The sequence below is a fragment of the Vanacampus margaritifer genome, chromosome 13 (assembly GCF_051991255.1).
Source record: "Vanacampus margaritifer isolate UIUO_Vmar chromosome 13, RoL_Vmar_1.0, whole genome shotgun sequence".
NCBI classification, from domain to species: Eukaryota; Metazoa; Chordata; class Actinopteri; order Syngnathiformes; family Syngnathidae; genus Vanacampus; species Vanacampus margaritifer.
In genome coordinates, this window is record NC_135444.1 from 20897233 (window position 1) to 20918860 (window position 21628).

The 21628-nt window shown below is 40.5% G+C and overlaps 1 protein-coding gene across 4 annotated transcripts; it reads left to right on the forward strand.

Moving 5' to 3' along the window:
* The first annotated feature begins 6244 nt into the window (after positions 1-6244).
* hs2st1b (heparan sulfate 2-O-sulfotransferase 1b) lies at positions 6245-20180 on the forward strand. 4 transcript variants are annotated; one of them, XR_013296364.1, is made up of 9 exons: positions 6245-6857; positions 7322-7566; positions 7669-7754; positions 7824-7962; positions 8039-8136; positions 9206-9363; positions 9428-9707; positions 17715-17925; positions 18012-19117. XR_013296364.1 is itself a non-coding variant. In XM_077583431.1 (7 exons), the coding sequence occupies exons 1-7, from the start codon at positions 6734-6736 to the stop codon at positions 9652-9654; spliced, it is 1077 nt and encodes a 358-aa protein (XP_077439557.1). In that variant the 5' UTR covers positions 6245-6733; the 3' UTR covers positions 9655-10839. The 4 variants fall into 4 exon arrangements, 1 of the variants encoding a protein (XP_077439557.1); XR_013296363.1 differs by lacking the exons at positions 17715-17925; positions 18012-19117 and adding an exon at positions 19444-20180; XR_013296362.1 differs by having other exon boundaries at positions 17715-19118.
* The last annotated feature ends 1448 nt before the right edge of the window (positions 20181-21628 follow it).

Sequence of the window (21628 nt, forward strand, 5' to 3'; positions counted from 1 at the left end):
CTGCTGGTCGTTTGGGTAAAAACTAACATTTCTTTTCTTTTCTTTTAGCCAAAATCATCAATTCCACAAAAGTATCCCAGGAAACTTAACAGGATTTAATTTTCAATTCCAGGAACTTTTAGATCTTGATACTTGTAACTTCTCGAACTTAAAGATTCAGAGCTGCAGAATCAAACCCAAGGGTGTCCAAATGCTGGTGTCCTCGAGGGCCCTTGTCCCGCCTGTTTTATTTGTTTCCCTTCTTCAACACACCTGATTCAAATGATAGCTCATCAGCAAGCTCTGCAGTAGCATGATAGTGATCCTGATCATTAGAATCAGGTGTGTTAGTGGAGGGAAACATCTAAAACAAGCAGGACCAGATTTGGACACACCTGCTCTAGCCCAAAAGTTCCCTTGTCTCTGGAAAGCACCACCTCCATTTGCAGCCATCTTTTCGATTAATTCAAGATGAAATTCCACGGGCCTCTTGTAATCTGCAGTTCATGGAACTAAAAGTTACAAATCTGCAGACCCAATCGTAAATTACACAGAACCTCGGGTGGGTTTTCCCTTGGCCATTTCCAGCTAAAGTTCCAGGAACTTTTACCACTCATAGTTCAAGGAACTACAGAGACTTCATTCCAAAAGTTCCCGAACCTCTGGAAAGTACGACCTCCCTACTAGTAGGGTCCACATTTGATCCTGATGACCTTGCAACTAAAGCACAACATGGTCGTCCAAAAGTCTCCGGTTCTGGGGTTAAAGTTCCTTGAATGTAACCACACTACAAGTGTGAAGACAAAAGAAGTGACCCAAGAACTAAAAGTAAAACTTTGCTGAAAATGACACGTGTTGAAATAAATGATTTGACAGTTCGGTGCTCGACAAGCCCCCTAGGTGGCGCTGAGGATTAATGAACAGTCATCTCCTTGACTTTCTGGGTGGAGCAGTGAGGTTCACGGTCCTTTTTTAAGTGATTATCCTTAACCCAATGGCGCCATCAAATGTCCCATCTTTAAAAAGCTCCTCGTCTGTAATGTGAACATAAAAAACCAGCGCTCGCCTCATGACCCTTTGCGTAACATTCCAGTAGGGAGAGTGTCCCTTTGTTAGCCGCCCCCACCCCGCACCAGCCCCTCGTCTTCTTCCTCGTCGTCTTCTTCTTCCTCCCGCCTGGCAATTATCGAACACTCCACTCGTGCTGCCCTCCGAGCCATAGTTGGAGAATGGCTACATTTATAATCATTTTTTTTTTCACTGTGTGCCCGTAGATTAATTTTCCAAGAAGGCCTGCTGTCATAGGCGGGGTGCTGGTGCTGGTTTGGGGTGGGGAGGGGGAGATTGGGGCTTTTTTTTTCTCCTTGACAGATCATTTTCCACGCGGGGGTATCAGGGGGTCTGGCCGATAATTGGCATGCAGATTGCGGCTGATGGCGTCCCGCCACGGAAGAAAAGAGGCCGGGCTAGTTAGAATAATGAGCCGGCCTGCCTGATGGATGGGCTGAGGAGGAGGAGGAGGTCACACAAAATGCCCCCCCCCCCCCCTCCCCTTGTACACCCTTCCCAACACCTCACACCCCCCCATCCTCCCAATTTTTATATTTCTATTCTCCACAAAAGCCCTGATGTTTCATTATTTCTGCCGTGTCGGGCAAAAGAGAGCGCCTCGTCGTCCCTCCCTCCCGATGCACCTTTTCACTTTTTCCCAGCATGCATTGCACAGAAAAAAACATAATAATAAGAAAGTCACAACTCATTAGGCGTCAGGCGGCCTTAAGAGACGGCGGAGTTGTAATTACAACCCAGGAGTTAATTGCGGGCCTCTCGGCGGATTTGTGTGTCACGATGTGCCCGCCAGAGGACTGTTTGGCCTTGGCGGAGGTCTGCGTGCTTCTCACTGCTATTCTAGTTACTTAGTCACTTAGTCATTTCGTAAGACAGTCAGTTAATTAGTTAACTGGATTGTTTAAGAAAAAACGGATTCACCTACATAGAGTTAACAGTCCACCATGTGAACCATGTAGTTAGTTGGTTGGTTAACTTAACTATATTGCATGCAAAGACCCATAGAAACCATTTTCCACAACTTTGTACAGTGTAAAGGTTCACTTACATTGGGCCTATGTGATTGGTTGGTTGGTCAGTCGGTCAGTCAGTCAGATAGTTAACTGGGTTGTTCAAGAAAACAAAACTGAAGTCCACTTGTATTGAGCCTTGTAGTTAGTTGGTTAGTTAGCTGGTTGGTTGGTTGGTTGGTTAACTGTATTGCATGCAAAGACCCATAGAAACAATTTTCCACAACTTCGTACAGTGTAACGGTTCACTTACATAGGGGCTATGTGGTTGATTGGTTAGTTAATCAGTCAGTTAGTTAGTTGGTTAGTTAACTGGGTTGTTCAAGAAAACAAAACTGAAGTCCATTTGTATTGAATATTTTAGTTAGTTAGTTAGTTAGTTAGATATCAAACTGGATTATTGATCATCTACATGACTGGTGTCCATGAAACTCTTTTGGACCCATTAAATAAAACCTGTATTTTCAGCTACCATATCAGACATTAGTATTAAAAAAAAATAAAATAAACTTTATCTGCATGTCAATGTAAAAGTAACTATTTTGTTTACCCTTTAGCGGCAAGCAGAATCGTTGGCAACAAAGTTGCTATTACCGCTACTCAGCGCACCTCCCATCCACGGACGCGACACAAGGAAACAAATTGATGGTTTCATGGACATTCTTACGTATGGCTATACAGTACACACGGCCGATCAAAGGCCTAATTGAAGAATAACGATTGGCGCTTAATCACAGCGAGCTGCAGCGGAGGAGGAGGCTAATTGAAGTGAAAACAGCGACTGAGAAAGAGGATATTGTAAAAAGCTCCCATTGTCTAGCAGATTAAACAGGAGAGAGCTATTAGCCCAGTTAATTGGCTCGCTCATTTAGATGTGAAAGAGTAACGGATGCCCGCCTGTCGTCCGGCGACGGCCGCACTCTGTCACGCCGTCCTGACGCGCCCCGATTGGTTAATTACTCGGGGGATTTTTTTCTTTTTTTTTGGGGGGGGGGGGGTAAGTTTGATGCCATCCTTCAAACGTAACACGATGGATGGATTTGTGTTTGCAGCTTTGGCTTTCTCGCTAATGCTGGTCTTCACAATGATGGTATGCATCCAGATATCGATACACTCCTTGGTATTGATATCAGATGATATCAAATAGATTTGATTTACTTAGTTAATTCATCAAGGCTTTAGCTACTTACTCTTCCAATAAGTAAAATAAATATTTATATATTAATTAAATTATTATGATAATAGTAAATGTGCGTTGAGACTGTTTTTTCATTTTAATTACTTAATATTATTATTATTATTTGTGTATGTTTTATTTTTATTTTTTTTTGTAAATATGTATGCAGGCTTTCTGAGCACATTTTTACTCCCTACAGTGCCAGGCCTCATCTGCCCTCTAGTGCCCACCTGAGGGCAGTGCATCTTACACCTTACAGCATAAAAACCCATTCAGGTTTTTTTTCTTTCTGTAAAGGCGGAAGAAAATAAATAGGGCATTTTTCTACCATTTCCCGACGCTGCCTTTCATCATTTCCAGGACACCTCTTCCTCTTTTCTGTCTCTAGTGTTTTCTTATTGTGGCCTGGCGCTAATGGAAGCTCTTGACTGCGCTCCCCAAAATTCCAAGTTGCCGTCTTTGTAAAAACTTTTCCCCTCAGCACTGACAAAGACGGCAGAAAATGACGGGAGATTATAGCGCAGCAGGTCCTGCTTGTCTGCGTTGCGGGATGGACTCTCATTTGGGGCTTTTTAGCCTTTTGTCGGTGAAGGCGCTAGCAGCATAGTAGCAACAATTTGGGTGGGTGGTAGAAGGGCCATTTTGTTCCAGACACAAACATTACACTATAAAGACATTCGCATACAGGAAGGCTTTCAGATCATTTGAAAAAGTGAACATTTTTAGCCCCACAAATATGCCATGGTTGTTGGTTGGTTACTTCGTCAGGCCGTCAGTCAGTTATTTGATGGATTGCGTGTAAACTTCAGAACTTGTGTCCAAGAAACTTTGTTAGTCAGTCAGTCAGTCAGTTAATTAATTGCCGGGAAAACTTTGAAACCAATGCCCAAGAAACTGTATAGAAAGGTTACGGTCCAATTAGATGGGGGGGGGGGGGGGGGGATAGGGCTCACCAGTCAGTCAGTTTGTAATAGTAAATAAATAAATAAGTTAAAAAAAAAAAAAAGATTTCCATGGAGCAAAGTTGTTGGTTAGTTAGTCAGTCAGTCTCAGTTAGTTAAATGAATTGTAGATTTATTTTATGCAATATGCAGATCTAAAATAATACAAAATAAAGTATATCTTTGCGGCGATAATGATCTTATCTATCTATCTTTGTATGTATGTATCTATGTATGTATGTATCTATGTATGTATGTATGTATGTATGTATCTATCTATCTATCTATCTATCTATCTATCTATCTATCTATCTATCTATCTATCTATCTATCTATCCATCCATTAACAAAATGCAGCTACAGCTAATTAGCAGCTAGCTAACTAGCAACAAGTGACAAAGCAGCGAAAAGCAGCTTGCCAGTCATAGACAAGGCTAGAAAATCCATTTAGTTAACAGATAAGGACCTAGCTACTACCAAGCCAGGTGACCAATCCAGATGATAGATAGCTAGCAGCTAATTAGCTTACAGTACCTGCCAGAGCCCAGATTTAAACCCTCAACCTCAGAACTGTGATGCAAACATGCTAACCACCAGGTCACCAAGCTGCCCTTAACCGTTGTTGTAGCGGGAAATTTATTTCAATTGAGCATGCAGCGAGACAAAAACAAAATGCTAACAATGGAATGCATGTTTGAGGCTATCACACCAGAGATGATCAAAACAAAACATCAGGGACCAAACAAGCAATGTGTTGTTTATCCTATTAGCCTTATCGCGAGTAAACGCAGTGGTCATCACGGTTTATCCACGCTCGTGTGCTACGTTATCTGCCGGCCTGCAGCACAAGTAGCATGAATGAGATAATTGGCGGCCGCCTTGTTTCCGCACCATTGATTCAGGCGAGTGTACACTTTTCTTTCTTTTTTTTTTCTTAATAAAGGCTTTGTTGCAGTGTGACGAGAGTGTTGCTTCCTCCTAACCCTCCGGGAGGTGTCTTTATTTCCCAGGGAACAGACTTTAAAGGCTTTAAAATGGTGCGCGTGAAATCACATTTCTTGATGGGCACAATTAATGGAAGTAATAGCCTAAGTATGCAGCGAGAATGGATTGTCTAATTCTTCTAAAGTTTTTTTTTAAGCCTCACAACGTGAAGGAAGGAAGGAAGGAAGGAAATACCTGTGGGGTTCAAATTTAATATCACTTACATTGTTCTCATATTTCAGTCTCTAGTTAATTACATGTACTAAAAATAACCCCTTCTTGTCAATGTATTGAAACTGTATGATGTAACTGACAATATAGTGGAATTCACAGTGAATTTGAATTGTATGCTGTAAATGTATGATATAACAAAAACAGAAAGTATTGTGGAAAAGTAATGAAACTGGCAATTTGTAATCTGACTGTATAATGTCACTGACAATATAGCAGAAGTCACTCGTGTAACTTTGTGAGGTAATGCAACTGACAATTAAATGTAATTGTCATAACTGACCACAGCAATGATGTCGTCATAACTCATAACATAACTAACGTAACTGTAGTGAAACGAAAAAGTGTATTGTAACTGTAAAACACAAGTGCCATGTAACGCAATAACTCATTGTAAATGTAATGTAACTGTAATGCAAAAGGCAATACAAAGTCAACTGAAGCCGATACTGTATTTTTTTTCTGTAAATGCAGCTCTGGCGCTATCTAGTGGCCGAGTTGGCAAAAGTACTCATACGCTCTACTTGATAGTAGATCTACAGATACTTTAAATAATATTTTTTAACAAGCCTATTTTAACATTGTGATGCGTATAAAGTAAAAAATCTGGTTTTAAATGGATGATAAAAAAATTAAAAGTCCTTTCCAATAAAAATCTGAAAGTACAGTAACAAAAAACTAGTACTTTACTTCCCAACACTGCACCGCACTCGTATTTCATAATATCTTAGATTTTCAATTTGAGAAATTTAATGAAATTTAATGTTTAAGTAAAAGGATACAAGTGCTGTGTCTAATTCCAATTTTGTTTTGGCTCCAGTGTGTGATGCACTGCGGTTCAAACACAGGTTTGTCTATCTCTATTTGAACAAGAAGAAGAACGATGCGGAAATGACGCCCCATTCGCTACTTTCAGCAACAAGCTAGCAGTACACCAAAACAATTGTTTACGTTCGCTTTTCACTGCATTTTCTTCGCGTTCCTATCAACTCTGCTGTTCATGGACGAATTTCTGTGGACTTTAAGCTTACGACCGGGTTAAAAAGTTGCCGTTTGTCAATAGAAATGTTAAATGAGTTAAAAAGTTGACGCTAACACTAGTAGCATGTAGCATAGAAGCTAACAAGTTAAACCCCAATCGACCGTGCATCAAGTACTGGCGCCAAGCAGCAGATTTTAATCTGTGATTCTGGGGGCGGAATCCTTTTAGTTTGATGTTACGTGGTCAACGTCAGCCATAAGCGACTGTGCGTGGGTTGGCGAGTCTTAAACTGCAGAAGCGGACCGGACCGGGGGCTCATTCCCTTCCTCGCCCCGGTGGTGATGTTCGTCGTGGATGCTTGATGGGGCTCTTCAGGGTCATGATGCCGCCCAAGTTGCAGCTTTTGGCCGTGCTGACGTTTGCCCTCACCATGTTTTTTATCGAGAACCAGATCCAAAGACTGGAAGAGTCCAGAACCAAACTAGGTAAGGTATTTGTCAAGTTGGAATTTAGGGCTGGACGATAATGACCTTTAAAAGTCTTAAATGAGCTATGTTGCATATTTGGACGCCTCATTTCTAATTTAGAACGACACTTAATCAATTTAAATGTTTAGAGATTACATTTAGTATGTATTTCGCTTAAATACACGTATTTTAATAAGGATGTTTCACGCCTGTTTTGTGCAGTCTATGAAAATATGATGGAAAAATAGCTTATTAGACTGCCAGTGGACCTAATCAAGTGTCCAGTGATGTAATGTCTGTCAGGAAGTAGACGCCCACACGTCAGGATTACATTGTGGATAAGTAATTATAGAATGTCCTTGTAGTGGCCTAAATATCACCTAATGACATCAACATATTTAATTGACTTAAAGATAGCAATGAAGTGTGGTGCTTGAAAGAAATCGACACTCATACGTTGTTCCCGTGCGTTGATCCGCCAGAGCGCGCCATGGCCAGACACGAGCTCTCCGAGGTGGAGCAGCAGCGCCGCGGCAAAGACGGCGCTCGAGGCCTCTTGTTGGAGGACAACGATGGTGACGACATGGTAATCATCTACAACCGGGTGCCCAAGACGGCCAGCACATCCTTCACCAACATCGCATACGACCTGTGCGGCAAGAACCGCTTCCGCGTGCTGCACATCAACACCACCAAGAACAACCCCGTCATGTCTCTGCAGGACCAGGTCTGACCGGATTGTTTCGGGGCATCTCTTCAAACTGCTGTCATCGTGAACGATGATATCAAAATGCAACAAACAAACGTGGAGTTTGTTTTTTGAATGCAGATGCGTTTTGTCCACAACGTCACATCCTGGCGAGGGATGAAGCCCGCCTTCTACCACGGCCACGTGGCCTATCTGGACTTCGCAAAGTGAGAGCCGCCACCTTCTCGCATTCTTTTGCTGACATTTGGCTTGTTAGTAAGGCTCTCTGTGTTTAGGTACGGTGTCAAGGGGAAGCCCCTGTACATCAACGTGGTGCGAGACCCCATCGAGCGCCTGGTGTCTTACTACTATTTCCTGCGCTTCGGAGACGACTACCGACCCGGCCTGCGGCGAAGGAAACAAGGCGACAAGAAGGTGCTCTTTTGCGCCTACAAAACCGCGTGAAACCCTCACGGTCATCATATTTTTCTTCTTCCTCTGCGTCTTGCAGACCTTCGATGAGTGCGTGGCATCCGGCGGCTCTGACTGCGCCCCCGAGAAACTCTGGCTGCAAATCCCTTTCTTTTGTGGACACCATTCAGAGTGCTGGTGAGCACAAAATGTTTGTCATGTGCATTATCAAAATAAAAATGGCACTCTACAATTTTGAACTCTATAAAAACATAAACTAACAACGTAATTAAATAAAATGTGACGAAGTAAAGAGTTTTTGGACACATTTTTTTGCTTCAATTTACTGGACATTGTGCACCTTGGCCTGAAGGGGGCAGTATAATACAAATGGAGGCACACAAAGAAGTTTTATATAACTGATTTTTTAGGCTGCAATACTATTAGTCTTTTTTTTTTTTGCAAAGGATAATGAATATGGGAGTTGTGTTATTTCCTGTGTACACTAGTAGCTCCAGTCAGCAAAAATGTTGATTGTTGTTTTCCAAAGTAAAAGCAGATGTTTGCAAATAAATGTCCTTTTATGACGCACACAAATAATCAGTCTGCTTTCATGGAGGACAACAGAAATCTGGGGGGGGGGGGGTGAAATTCTAAGGATTTGAACACTTTCAAGTTAAACTATTGTATGTTTCTAAATGGTTTGTCAACAATCAAAATAGTTGTCAATTATTTGTCAATCGATTAAGTTTCACAATTTTTTTTTTTATTTTTTTTTTTTTAACCCTTCTTTGCCATGATCTATAAAGTGCCCTTGGGTGTCCTGGAATAATGTGCTATATAAATCAGATTTTTGTATTGTTCTTACCTCTAGTTCTAACACAGCAACACTAATGCTAGCTTCATTAGCCGTTAACCTCCATTTTGCATTGTAAGTTAGCATTAAACTAAAAGAAATTGCCATAAGGCAAAGCTACGTGATAGACTTAAATACACAACGTGTAATTAATTATGTTTGGTTAGACAGTAAACTACAACTTGGAATGGCAATAAACAGCTTGAAGTTTTTTTTTTTTTTTTTTGAATAATAATAATTGTTAACTAGCCACCAAACTTTTGCTTGTTGTGGACTGAGTTGAATTCACTGCCCCCATACTACGCTAGTATCAAGTTTTTTTTATATCTCAAATCAAAGTAAAATATCGGGGGGGGGGATGCCGCTTATCTGAGTAATACATTGATTGTGCATACGTTGTGAAATGTGCAGGAATGTGGGCAGCCACTGGGCGCTCGAGCAAGCCAAGTACAACCTGGTCAACGAGTACCTGTTGGTGGGTGTGACCGAGGAGCTGGAGGACTTTATTATGATCCTGGAGGCCACACTGCCGCGCTTCTTCAAGGGCGCCACGGACCTCTACAAGACGGGTATTGCCAAATTGCAAACCTCCTCACAGCCTACCACTAAAGATGGCCGCTGTTGTCATCCCAGGCAAGAAGTCCCACCTGCGCAAGACCACCGAGAAGAAGCCCCTGACCCGGGAGACCATCGGTAAACTCCAGCAGTCCAAGATCTGGGCCATCGAAAACGAGTTCTACGAGTTTGCATTGGAGCAGTTCCAGTTCGTGCGGGCGCACGCCGTCCGGGAGAAGGACGGCGAGCTCCTGGTGCTGCCGCAGAGCTTCTTCTACGAGAAGATCTACCCTAAAGCCGCCTGAGGAAGGCGGCGGAGGACCGAGACGCACATGCTGGATTCTGGGACTGTTTACAGGTAATAGTGCTTTGTTGTTTTGAAACAATGGACTGTGAAACGCAAGGAAACGACTTTAGAGTTGATTAGCACCTTTCGAGTGACTGCTGAGGAACTGGCGAGCTCATCACGCTGATGAGGATTTGTTATACGCTACATTTCTCAAACTTGTTTACAGAAACGCACAGCGAGACTTGAAAGTGAACAAACTGCTTTTAACGGACCAAATGTCAGTATAGGAAGCTCGCGTAGAAGCACACAGACGTCACAATGGGCAATTGCACAAATATGTACCATGTGGGCAGAAGTATTGGGACACATCTCTCTAATTACTGAAGCAACATGTGTCGAGCTGTTTTATAGATAGATATTTTACAGTCGTGGCATCTGTAAAGCTGACCTTTTTCTATGAATTATACCACCATGGGCTTTGGTAGGTAGCGTGACCCAGGTGTGGCACCTGTAATGTTTGAATTTACTCAAACCTATACCATATTCGCTCCCAGCTGGGGTTTTTTTGCAAAGCCCACAGAATATTGTGTTCCATTGCTATAAAAACTTGGATCCTAAAGATTCATCAGGAAATAAAAATATATTTCTATCGGTTTCCATTTTGCAGCAATTAGCATTAGAATATAGCTCAGTTTCATCATTATTCACAAATCAGCTTGTTTCCAACATGGCCCTGGTTGATCTCTTCTACTGTGCTGCCACCTGCTGGCCGTTTTTGTAATAACTACCATTGCTTCAACTGTTTTGTGCAGTTGAGAGGCTCCATCAAAGCCGTCTGTAAGCTCAAGCATTAAAAAAAAGCCCCATAAAAAACAAATACTTCTTTGGGTCACTTAAAACATTGAAAATAGAACATATTTATACGTTTTTGGGAGCTAATGAGTGCTTTAGGTGATATTTTGTGTCCCAATACTTTTGTCTATGTGTCATGACGTCATCAGTGACGTCCATCTAAGATCGATTACGGAGTGTGACGATGCAAGTGGTAAGTACAGGGTCGTACAACTGATTGTGCCTTTTTATGAGGATTATTAACATTATCACATTTTTCTTATGTTGGCACTCAAAACTATCACTTTTTCTTTTTTTTTGTATTTCATCACATCCGCTTCAATTTCAGACATAAACGCCTACCTTCAAATGGTGTCTTTGATGTTTTTATTACACTGCTGTGTATAAAAAAATGTTAGAGCCACACAATTAGGGGGCGGGGGATATATTACTTATTTATTTATTTTGTGGGGGCGTGGTGAATAGTAGTATGACACATTTTAGTAGTATAAAAAAACATTTTGGGGGAAATAAATTGTATCATTTGGTGGCGGAGGGGGATTTGAATAATCTATGGCAAAAAAAACTGTTGTCAAGATTTGTATTTTCTACTTTTTAAAAAAAAAAATGGTTGGAATTTTAGAAAAAAGTGTTATATTTTCCTGAGTAAAAAAAAAAAAAGCCACAAGTGTGCAAGAAAAACAAGTTGTACTTTTCCAAGAAAAAAATCTAAATGTATTTTAGAAAAATGTAGCCTGACTTGATTCTTGCGACATTTCAAGTTTTTAACCAAATTTATCGTAAGATTGTGACTTTTTTTCTGTAATGTGCTGCTCGTCTCGTAAAATTGCAAGATTATCATAGCATAAATGGGATTTTTTTTTTTTTTTTTTTTTTTAGTATAGCCCTAATACCCCTTTCTCATTTTGTCCCTCCTCTCGGTTCAACAACGTCCTCACTAATAATGTCTGCATGTCAGTCATCAGGGTGCACTTAACCGGCTCGAACCCTCAAATGCGTCTCACAGGAAGGATGATCCACAAAATTCTGCCAGCGAGGTGTCCGCTTGCCGAGTTTCACGCTCCAGCGGTCCGTGGCCGTTCGCCGCTTTGAGGCCGCGGACACACACAAAAAGAAAAGTCTGGCGGGAAGAATCGAGAAAAAAAATGGAACTCAATTAAGCTTTTTGCTGCAGGCGTATTGGAACATTGTTTCATTAAGCAGATGAATACAGTCTGATAATTACTCGGTCTCAATTAGAGGGAAAAACTCTATTGATTGTGGCTGATGAGCTTGAAGGTTAATTAGGAACACATTTGCAACCAATTCAATCACGGTTTCAAGGCCTGTTCCGTCAACAGCAAGCTGCTTCTTGCTTTCATTAAAATAAGCCCCGAGTGGTTTATTTTCGTGCACATCAGACACTTAAGTGGACAGTTATTCAAACTTTGCTTCAGTAGAAATGTCTTTGCTGTGCATCAGTCACTCCCGTTGACAGCTGTTCAAAACAATTTCTCCTCAATGTGACCAAGTCTTGATGTTAAAGTTGGTGAATTTGATACAGTAGCAATGTTTTGCTGTCCGCTGTAGTTACTGATGCCCAAATTCAGTATTGAAAACTTAAATGATATTCATATAGTGTACATTTTGATAATTGTAAAAAAAAAAAAATGCAGTTATGTTATTGGCCACTAGAGGTCGCCACGCCTCTTCCTGCAGCGCCCTGCTCTTCACTCTGGCCTGAAATGGTTCAGCAAGTTCCCCCAAATGCACCTGAGCTCATCCCATTGGAACACACTAATAGCACATTAGCATCAGCCCCACAAATGACGCCATTAGGCTCACTTGGACATAAATACTCTCACTTGGTCTCAGGCAATTTGTTCTGCCGCTTTCCGTGTAATGATGCCGCTGGCATAGAATTGGGGGAATGTTCTGTGACCAGACACTTTAAAAAAAAAAAAATGAAATAATGACGAGACTCTCCAACATGAGCACAATTGCTCCATTACGCTTTATCTCACTTTAAGGACCTTTTTTGTCAACACAGAAGCGATCTGGATCATTTTAAGCCGCGCTTTCATTCCAGGGACATTTTGTGACATTTGATTTTCAAGACATTTTAGCTGTGTTCACGAATATAGGTCTAATTTACCAGATAGTACAGAGCATCTTGGCTGATTTTGCAAGACCCACAGAATATTGTTTTTTATTTTATATATATATATATAATTTTATAATTAAATCGTTTATATACACCAAGTCTTCTAAACAAAAGAATAGACTTCCTTCCTCCACCAGAAAAAAGTTTGATTCTACCTTTCTCAGTAGCTATATCAAGATATCAAGAAGCATGCATGTAGACGAAAACCAGTTCTGAATAGTTGTCCGCTGTAGTGACTGATGTTTAGCTTCGGGATCAGAATCACACATTAGCAGCGTGTCACAATTGAAGTGAGATCATATAAAAATATTATACAGTATGCGTGAGTGTGATCAATACTCCTTAAAATGTATTTCATGGAATTTAATGCCTCATTTAAAGTGGAAAAAAAAAATCAATCTCTGTTTTTTTTTTTTTGTCCTCTGAGTGCAGTCTTCACGCTGCAAGCTCTTCTTGCTCCATAAAGCAAACAGAGCAGATCCGAGACAGCTTGTCGGACCCCCACATGGCCAAAGGAGACCACCGACCGGTCACTGGATGGGTCGCTGGGTGGCGTGTACGACTCGTGTTTTATGCAAATGTGCCCGAACGGGAGGTAAAATGGAAGCCAGCGTGTCGGAGGCAGTGGGCCAAGAAAGCCTTGGTGCAGATGATGGATGGAGCTGGGGAGGGGGGGAAAAAGATGATGGACACCATCATAAAGCCGGGCCAAATTCATCCCTTAATGGATACTTGCCTTCTGGTCTGATGCACATTAAAGGCCCCCCAATAGGATTAATGGCTGGCTATGCTAAGGCTGCACTTAGGCAGTACTGGGCTAAATGCTAGCATCAGTAGACTAATCATTTGATTATCTGCGAACGTCATATTTCCCATTTTGGATTTTCAGGTCCAGTATCACTGAATTTACATGTAATACCTGGTTGCTACTCGCCAAGCTAGTATGTCACGTTATCTACCGAGCTGCCGGCTACTCAACAATCTCGCTAGCATTTTGCCTAGTTACTCTACATATTTTGCAACCTATCTGGTAGCGACTCGTCTATGTTGCTATTTGATTGCCTACATAGCTACTTCGGTGAGTAGCTACTAGCTAGGTTGTTAAGTAGGTAGGCTAGCTAGGGCCTAGCCTATGCTTGCAACATATGTGAGTAGCTACTAGCTAGGTGGCTGTAAGCTTTATTTAGACATTCTCATAGCAACATAGGTGAGTAGCTACAAGGCAATATGCTAGTGACAAAGATGAGTAGCTAGGTTGCTAAGCTTTACGTAGGCAATCTCATAGCAACATTGGCGAGTAGCTACTAGCTAGGTGGCTGTAAGCTTTATGTAGAAAATCTCATAGCAGCATAGGTGATTAGCTACCAGCTAGGTTGCTAAGTAAGTAAGCTAGGGCCTGGTGTGGGCTTGCAACATAGGTGAATAGCTACAAGGCAATAAGCTAGTGACAAAGATGAGTAGCTAGGTTGCTAAGCTTTACGTAGGCAATCTCATAGCAACATTGGCGAGTAGCTACTAGCTAGGTGGCTGTAAGCTTTATGTAGAAAATCTCATAGCTTTGCATAGGTGATTAGCTACCAGCTAGTTTGCTAAGTAGGTAAGCTAAGGCCTGGTTTAGGCTTGCAACATAGGTGAGTAGCTACTAGGACACATGCTAGTGACAAAGATGAGTAGCTAGGTTGCTAAGCTTTACGTAGGCAATCTCATAGCAACATTGGCGAGTAGCTACTAGCTAGGTGGCTGTAAGCTTTATGTAGAAAATCTCATAGTGGCATAGGTGATTAGCTACCAGCTAGTTTGCTAAGTAGGTAAGCTAAGGCCTGGTGTAGGCTTGCAACATAGGTGAGTAGCTACTAGGACACATGCTAGTGACAAAGATGAGTAGCTAGGTTGCTAAGCTTTACGTAGGCAATCTCATAGCAACATTGGCGAGTAGCTACTAGCTAGGTGGCTGTAAGCTTTATGTAGAAAATCTCATAGCGGCATAGGTGATTAGCTACCAGCTAGTTTGCTAAGTAGGTAAGCCTGGCAGCATGTCTGTGATATAGTTGAGTGTGTAGCAACTAGTTATGTTAATAGCATGTTGCATCACAAATGTGAGTAGCTACTAGCTAGGTGGCTGTAAGCTTTATTTAGACAATCTCATAGCAACATAGGTGAGTAGCTACAAGGCAATATGCTAGTGACAAAGATGAGTAGCTAGGTTGCTAAGCTTTACGTAGGCAATCTCATAGCAACATTGGCGAGTAGCTACTAGCTAGGTGGCTGTAAGCTTTATGTAGAAAATCTCATAGCAGCATAGGTGATTAGCTACCAGCTAGTTTGCTAAGTAGGTAAGCTAAGGCCTGGTGTAGGCTTGCAACATACGTGAGTAGCTACTAGGACACATGCTAGTGACAAAGATGAGTAGCTAGGTTGCTAAGCTTTACGTAGGCAATCTCATAGCAACATTGGCGAGTAGCTACTAGCTAGGTGGCTGTAAGCTTTATGTAGAAAATCTCATAGCGGCATAGGTGATTAGCTACCAGCTAGTTTGCTAAGTAGGTAAGCTAAGGCCTGGTGTAGGCTTGCAACATAGGTGAGTAGCTACTAGGACACATGCTAGTGACAAAGATGAGTAGCTAGGTTGCTAAGCTTTACGTAGGCAATCTCATAGCAACATTGGCGAGTAGCTACTAGCTAGGTGGCTGTAAGCTTTATGTAGAAAATCTCATAGCGGCATAGGTGATTAGCTACCAGCTAGTTTACTAAGTAGGTAAGCTAAGGCCTGGTGTAGGCTTGCAACATAGGTGAGTAGCTACTAGGACACATGCTAGTGACAAAGATGAGTAGCTAGGTTGCTAAGCTTTACGTAGGCAATCTCATAGCAACATTGGCGAGTAGCTACTAGCTAGGTGGCTGTAAGCTTTATGTAGAAAATCTCATAGCGGCATAGGTGATTAGCTACCAGCTAGTTTGCTAAGTAGGTAAGCCTGGCAGCATGTCTGTGATATAGTTGAGTGTGTAGCAACTAGTTATGTTAATAGCATGTTGCATCACAAATGTGAGTAGCTAGCTACCAGCTAGTAGCTATAGCTACCTATCAAACTAGCCTGTTGCTTAGCTACTTACTGAGCAGCTAAACCGCTAACTGCTAAATGACTTGTGAACAGAAGTTTTGTTTTGTTTTGTTTTTTGACACACAAAGTTGTGTCTCATTTTAACGGGTCGTGACCGGCGCCCATTCCGCAGCAAAAGAAGCGTCGGCGTATTCAAACCGGACAACTTTATGGAAACACTCTTATCAATTAAAGCGGCAGAGGGAAAAAAGGGTGGGGGTGTGGGGGCATTTTAATAAGCATCTGCCATTCACTGACAGGCGGGACATGATGTAATAGCTAATGGACAATACGAGCCTGTGTGGCGAGGTTGACCCCGTGCGGGAAACTCTTAATTAGATTGCTCTATTGTCGTTTGACCTTGGCGGAAGAAGACACCCAACACTGCTGCTTGCTCCTCTGCTATCCCCCCCCCCCCCCCCTTTCCCTCGTTGTCGTCCTGCTGGAGGCTGGCGGAGAATCAGCAATTGAATCCATTGTGTGTCGGTGCTGATGAGCTTTGCAGAGTAGATAATGGATTAAATTATTTATCTGCTATCCCCCCGCCGTCCCTTCTCCTCCATCCCGCCTCATTGTTGCCTGCTCTTTGTGCCGCTGCAGCGCGACACAAGCGCGCGCTGAAGGCCTTGATCACTCGCCGTCTTTCATAGATCTAATTTTTCTAATTAGCGCCTGAATGCCGAATGGGGTCTCGCGCTCTCACCCTCCTCCTACTCCGCGTCACACTCTCGGCGAGATGCATTCCATGACACTGCATCGCGCCCGCGTCCTTCCTCGATGGCGACCCTAAATGATTCGACCAATCATCTAATCAGCAAGTTGTCGCAGCGGCGAGAACGCGTCCAATCTTTTTAATGATCATTAAACATCACGTAGCGTAGGCAGACAAAACCTTTGCCGTTTCATCATTCTCAAAGTTCTTTCCCTCTGGTGACGTATGGAAGCCTTAGGAAAGTTCAGTTGTATTTAACGTTTAATTTCAACACATTTACATTTAATAATTTAAAAGAGTGAGCAGTGGAATAGTGGAATTCGCCCAAAATGGCTGCTTCAATCATAGACATGGATGCTTTTTTTGTACATCCTGTTTCATGGTCATCTCGGGCAATTTTTCTTCCCTTACTAGGATCCTCAAAAATGATTTACATAGTTAAAAAAAATAATAATAATAATCAACTGCTATTTGGATCGCCCATCCGTCTTGCTGATTGCTTAATTTGTCGATTGGTTAATTGGATATTTTGATATTGCCTCCTGGGAGATTGTCAAAGAGAGAGCCCTGAATTTCGCCCCATTATCTTCGCATGACGACTTGGAACCAAAATGTCCGACTTCCTGTGTGTGTTTGGGTGTGGCTTCTTGAGACTTTTTTGTGGGTCTGCTCCTGACAGACAACATGCCTAACAAATTTCATATTGAGAAGGGAAAATGGCTTCAGGGGCTGAATGTGTGTCAAATTGAAACCGAAACGTCAGACTTCCTTTCTTTCGAGAAATGGCTTGAGATTTTTTATTTTTTTTTGGCCACATGCCTACCAAATTTCATGTTGCTAAGTCAAACTAGCTACGGGGACTGAATTTTCAAATTTGGAAAAAATGTCTTTCGAAAGACTCTTGCATTTGGCCAAATGTCGTAAAAACTTTTTTTTTTTAACAACCTTTTTGTGGGTCTTCTCATCATTTTATGCCGATTGGTTCTTTAAAAAAAAAATGTCATTGAAGGGCTGCTGGAAATGGTCAAAATGATCACAATATGTCTACTTAAAACCAAAATGTCAAACTTCCTGTGTCCTTTCCGCTGTTGCTTCTTGAGACTTTATTGTAGGTCTACTCATGACACACATTTCATGTTGTTAAGTCAAACTGGCTTTGCGGGCTAAATTTTCTAATTTGGTCACAATTAGACAAAATCTGTCCAGAGTATCTGCCAAATTTGATGGACACCGCTTGGACCCAAAATGGTTGACTTCCTGTGTCTTTTCAGGCCTGACTTCTCGAGACTTTTACTGTAAATGCGGTTCCAAGTGGCCTGTTTGTGTTTCCTCCTCTGGTGCGGACCACCACGCCCCCTCCCTCCTGAAAACGGGCAACAAAGGGCCCATTGAGTGGTCATGGCGGCGTCGGCGGCGAGGGTCTTTGATGGCTAATCTGCATGCGTTTGTACAGGGAAACTGGAGCCGGCTTCAAGGAAACAGGTGGAACTCATTACGATATCCCCACTCTGGATTTCCTCCTACGTTCTATTTTTTTTTTTTATCAGATTTTTTTTTCTCCCCTCCAGAAATTCCCTGGTGAGTCTTGTGTGTGAGCACAAAGGCAAGGAAAGTTTTGCTTTGCAGTCACAGTTTCAGGAAAAAAGTTTGTGGCGTTTTTGTTGTTTTTTTAGATTTTTGTTGTCACTAACTGGCACGAGAGAGTGAAAAGTCAACTTTGAAACTCATGTCTCGCTCAAAAAATTTTGAAAAGATATTTTGGGGGAATTCTAAATGCTTTTGTAAAATATAATACACTTAAATCTGAATTCATTCTCATCATACTATGACATTTTATCAAAAAGAAAACTCATTTATTCTCACAATACTGTAAAAAAAAATCTTGAAAAAAATCTCAATTCATTCTCATTTCGCTACAACTTTCTTTGTTTTTAGAAAACGTAAATGTGCCATTTTGTTGAAGAGCCCGCAATTTTCCAATATCAATAAATTTAGAGTTTCGTCACCTCCCTTCAGGTTTTTAAAGCGTTCTGTGGCAACCAAGCCAATCCTTGGAGATAAATCGGAAAATAAACCGCTCAATACAAAATATGTGATGCACATAAGCAGATTTTTGTGTAAGGAGGCTGATCTTCGATTTGGCTGCTCCATCGGCCGGAGGGATTTCCATCCTTCCGCTTTATCAGTTTTAGGGAAATCATTAGATTGTACCTAATGTTGTGGCCATTGAATGTATGAAATTGATTTTATGTTATGATGGAAAATAGGACTTTATTGTTGTAAAATTACACTTTTCCCCTGGAAATACGTTTGATTTCATTAAAAAAAAAAGGCATAATATTCTGAGCTATTGTGACTATTTTTTTGGGGGGGATACAACTTTATTTTTGTAATATTACACGTTTTTTTTCATAGTATTTTTTTCTTTAAAAGAGTATAATTAAAATATTATTTTTCTTGAAAAAAAAGTCTTAATTTGATCAAAAATACATGTATTTATATTTTTAAATTTTGGTGAATTTTTTTTTAATATTATGAGAATACAGTCACAAGAAAACAGTGGTATTGTTTTTTTTGTAAAACTCATATTTTTTCTTAAAAAAATCTTACTTTTTTTTTTTTCTCCAAAAATTCTTGACAAATGTATTGATTGGCCTAAAAGTTCTGAAAATAGTTGTTTTTTTTATCTTAAAAAAATATACTATTTTTAAATTAAAACAAAATGTCATTTTTTTCTTGAAAATGTAATACCTTAAACATAAACTTGTATTTTTATGAGGACAAAAGTTTAAATTTTGTAAAGTTGTATTATTTTTTTGAAAGTATTTTTTTTCACATTTATTTATCTTTTTCAAAAATAATTAAATATCTTGTAAGTTGTATCTTCTCTTGAAAAAGTTTTCTCTTTTCTTAAATTGTCATATTTTGTCTTTCTTGATAAAGGTTGTAAGAATAAAATGCTTTTCTACAAACTAAATTAAGTGAATTTCTCCTCCATAGACGATCCATTTTACGTAGGAAGAAAATCCTTCATCAAAATTTCCATGATGACTTCTTAATGCAAACGGCCAGAAAGAGCAAAAGAGGAGGAGGAGGAGGAGGATTGTGCGTCGGCAAGGTAACGCCCCCGTAATGAAAAGCAAAGCAAAACACGAAGCGGCTTTTGATTGTTTAATTCAATAACGTGGAGGGAAACACTAGCCTCGCACCTCAAAGGCCACGGCGTGTTTGCAATGCATTAACGCTGCAAAGTGTGCAGTGTAGTTGCGGACCGGCACGTCCCACCTGGCCCGCCCGCCGTGGATGACTTGCAGATGTGCTTGCCTAAAGTCATGAGCGGGTGGGCGAGAACGCTTTTGTTAGCGCGCCATCCGTTGTTTTGCTTTCGGCGGGCTAATCTGCGGCTGAAACGGACACTTTGGAATGTCTTGTTTTTCTGGTCGCCCTGGACTAGCGTCGCACGGGACCGCAAAATTACCTGAAACAAATTGTTCATGTTGCCACAATAAAGTCAGATTTCTTTCAAGGACAAGAAAGGTGTCATGTGAGATTAGTCACATTTTTGGGGAATGTAATGAGAAAAAAGTTGTAGTTTATCGCAGAAGAAAAGTGTCTGTCACGTGAGTGAAGATTTATTTTCTGATTTAAAAAAAAAAAAAAAAAAGTTTTTTTTTGTTGAATTTAAAGACATGTTCTGAGAATTATTATATATATTTTTTTGAGACAACGTATTGTGAAAACAAAGTTGGACGGTATTTTTCTTACAAGAAAATAAATGTTGGAATATTACAAGAATAAAGTTGTTTTTTCTAGAAAAAAGTTGTAATGTTTCAAGAATAAATTGTGTATTTTCATAGTCAATATTATGAGAAACTTTTGTATTTTTATTATAAAAAATTAATAGAAATAAAAATGTGACTTAAGTTGCATTTTTACAAAAGAAAAAAAATCCAGTATAAACAAAAACTGTTACATTTTCTTGATTACCCCCCCCCCATAAGAATTATGTATTTTCATGAGAAATTAAATTATAAATATTTTAAGATGTAAGGGTAAAAAAAGTATGTATTTTATGAAAAAATAAATTTTATGAAAGAACATACAAAAAAGTTTATTTTTAGAATAACATATTTTAAAATTAAAGTTGTTTTTTTTTATTAAAATTTAAAATCGAATTTTTACAAAAGGGAAAAAGTCAGAATATGTTTTTTTCTTGAAAATGAGAATACAATCTTTTTTGTCATTTTTTCCTGAGAAAAAAATAGACATATTTTAACAAGAAAATAATATTTAAAAAAATTTATAAATGAATAAGTCATATTACAAGAACTTCAACAAATTCTCATTTTGAGCCGGTGGGAACGCGCGTGTTGCGTCGCAGCGTTCCCAGGATTCTCAGACAGATTTTGGCTCGCAAGCAGAAGCGCAAGGACGTCCAAATTGGCCTGTTGTCATCGAGCCCCGCTATGATCTTCTGTGATCCCCCATTTTCGTCCGTCAGCGGGCCGTGATCAAAAAACGTGAGCGCGTCTCTCACTTCCTGTCCTCCAGGAAGCGGCCAACAAAGGCCTGCCTCATCCTCCGCCTAATGTCGTACATTTTTACCACACTAGCCGCCGTCTCGTGTTTCCATATCAATGAAAGAAAGTCTTGTTTTGATCCTCATCCTGCTCTAATGAGTCGCTACTCTCTTGTCTGCAAACAGGAAGAAGATGTACGATGAAAAGATGAGCAGGATTTACTCCCAAGTTCTCAGTTTTTTAGCTAGCATTAATATTTCCCACGCTCTATGAATGCATCACCCCAATGAAGTGAACCACGTGATTCTCTTATTCGCAATTTGGAAACTCAAAATCATCATTGCCGATTTAAATCTATGGGGATGCCATTAATTCGTTCCAATTTGAGTATTTTTGAAGAATACCGTAGTTAGATTCTTGTCATCAATAGCAATTTTTGTGTGTGTGTGTTTTTAAACACATGGACAATTTAGAATCTGTGACGGCATAGCACTTTTGTAAACATAAAAAAAAAAAAGGCTAATTTTTGATTATTCATTTCAAATTTCAGGGTGAGAAAATGACCTTCTTTTGCTGTCATATCAAAACAGTAAGCGTTTTCGTTGTTCCAATTTGTGGTTGTGAAGGTATACGGCGACCGTACACAAATCCATTTCATAAACGCA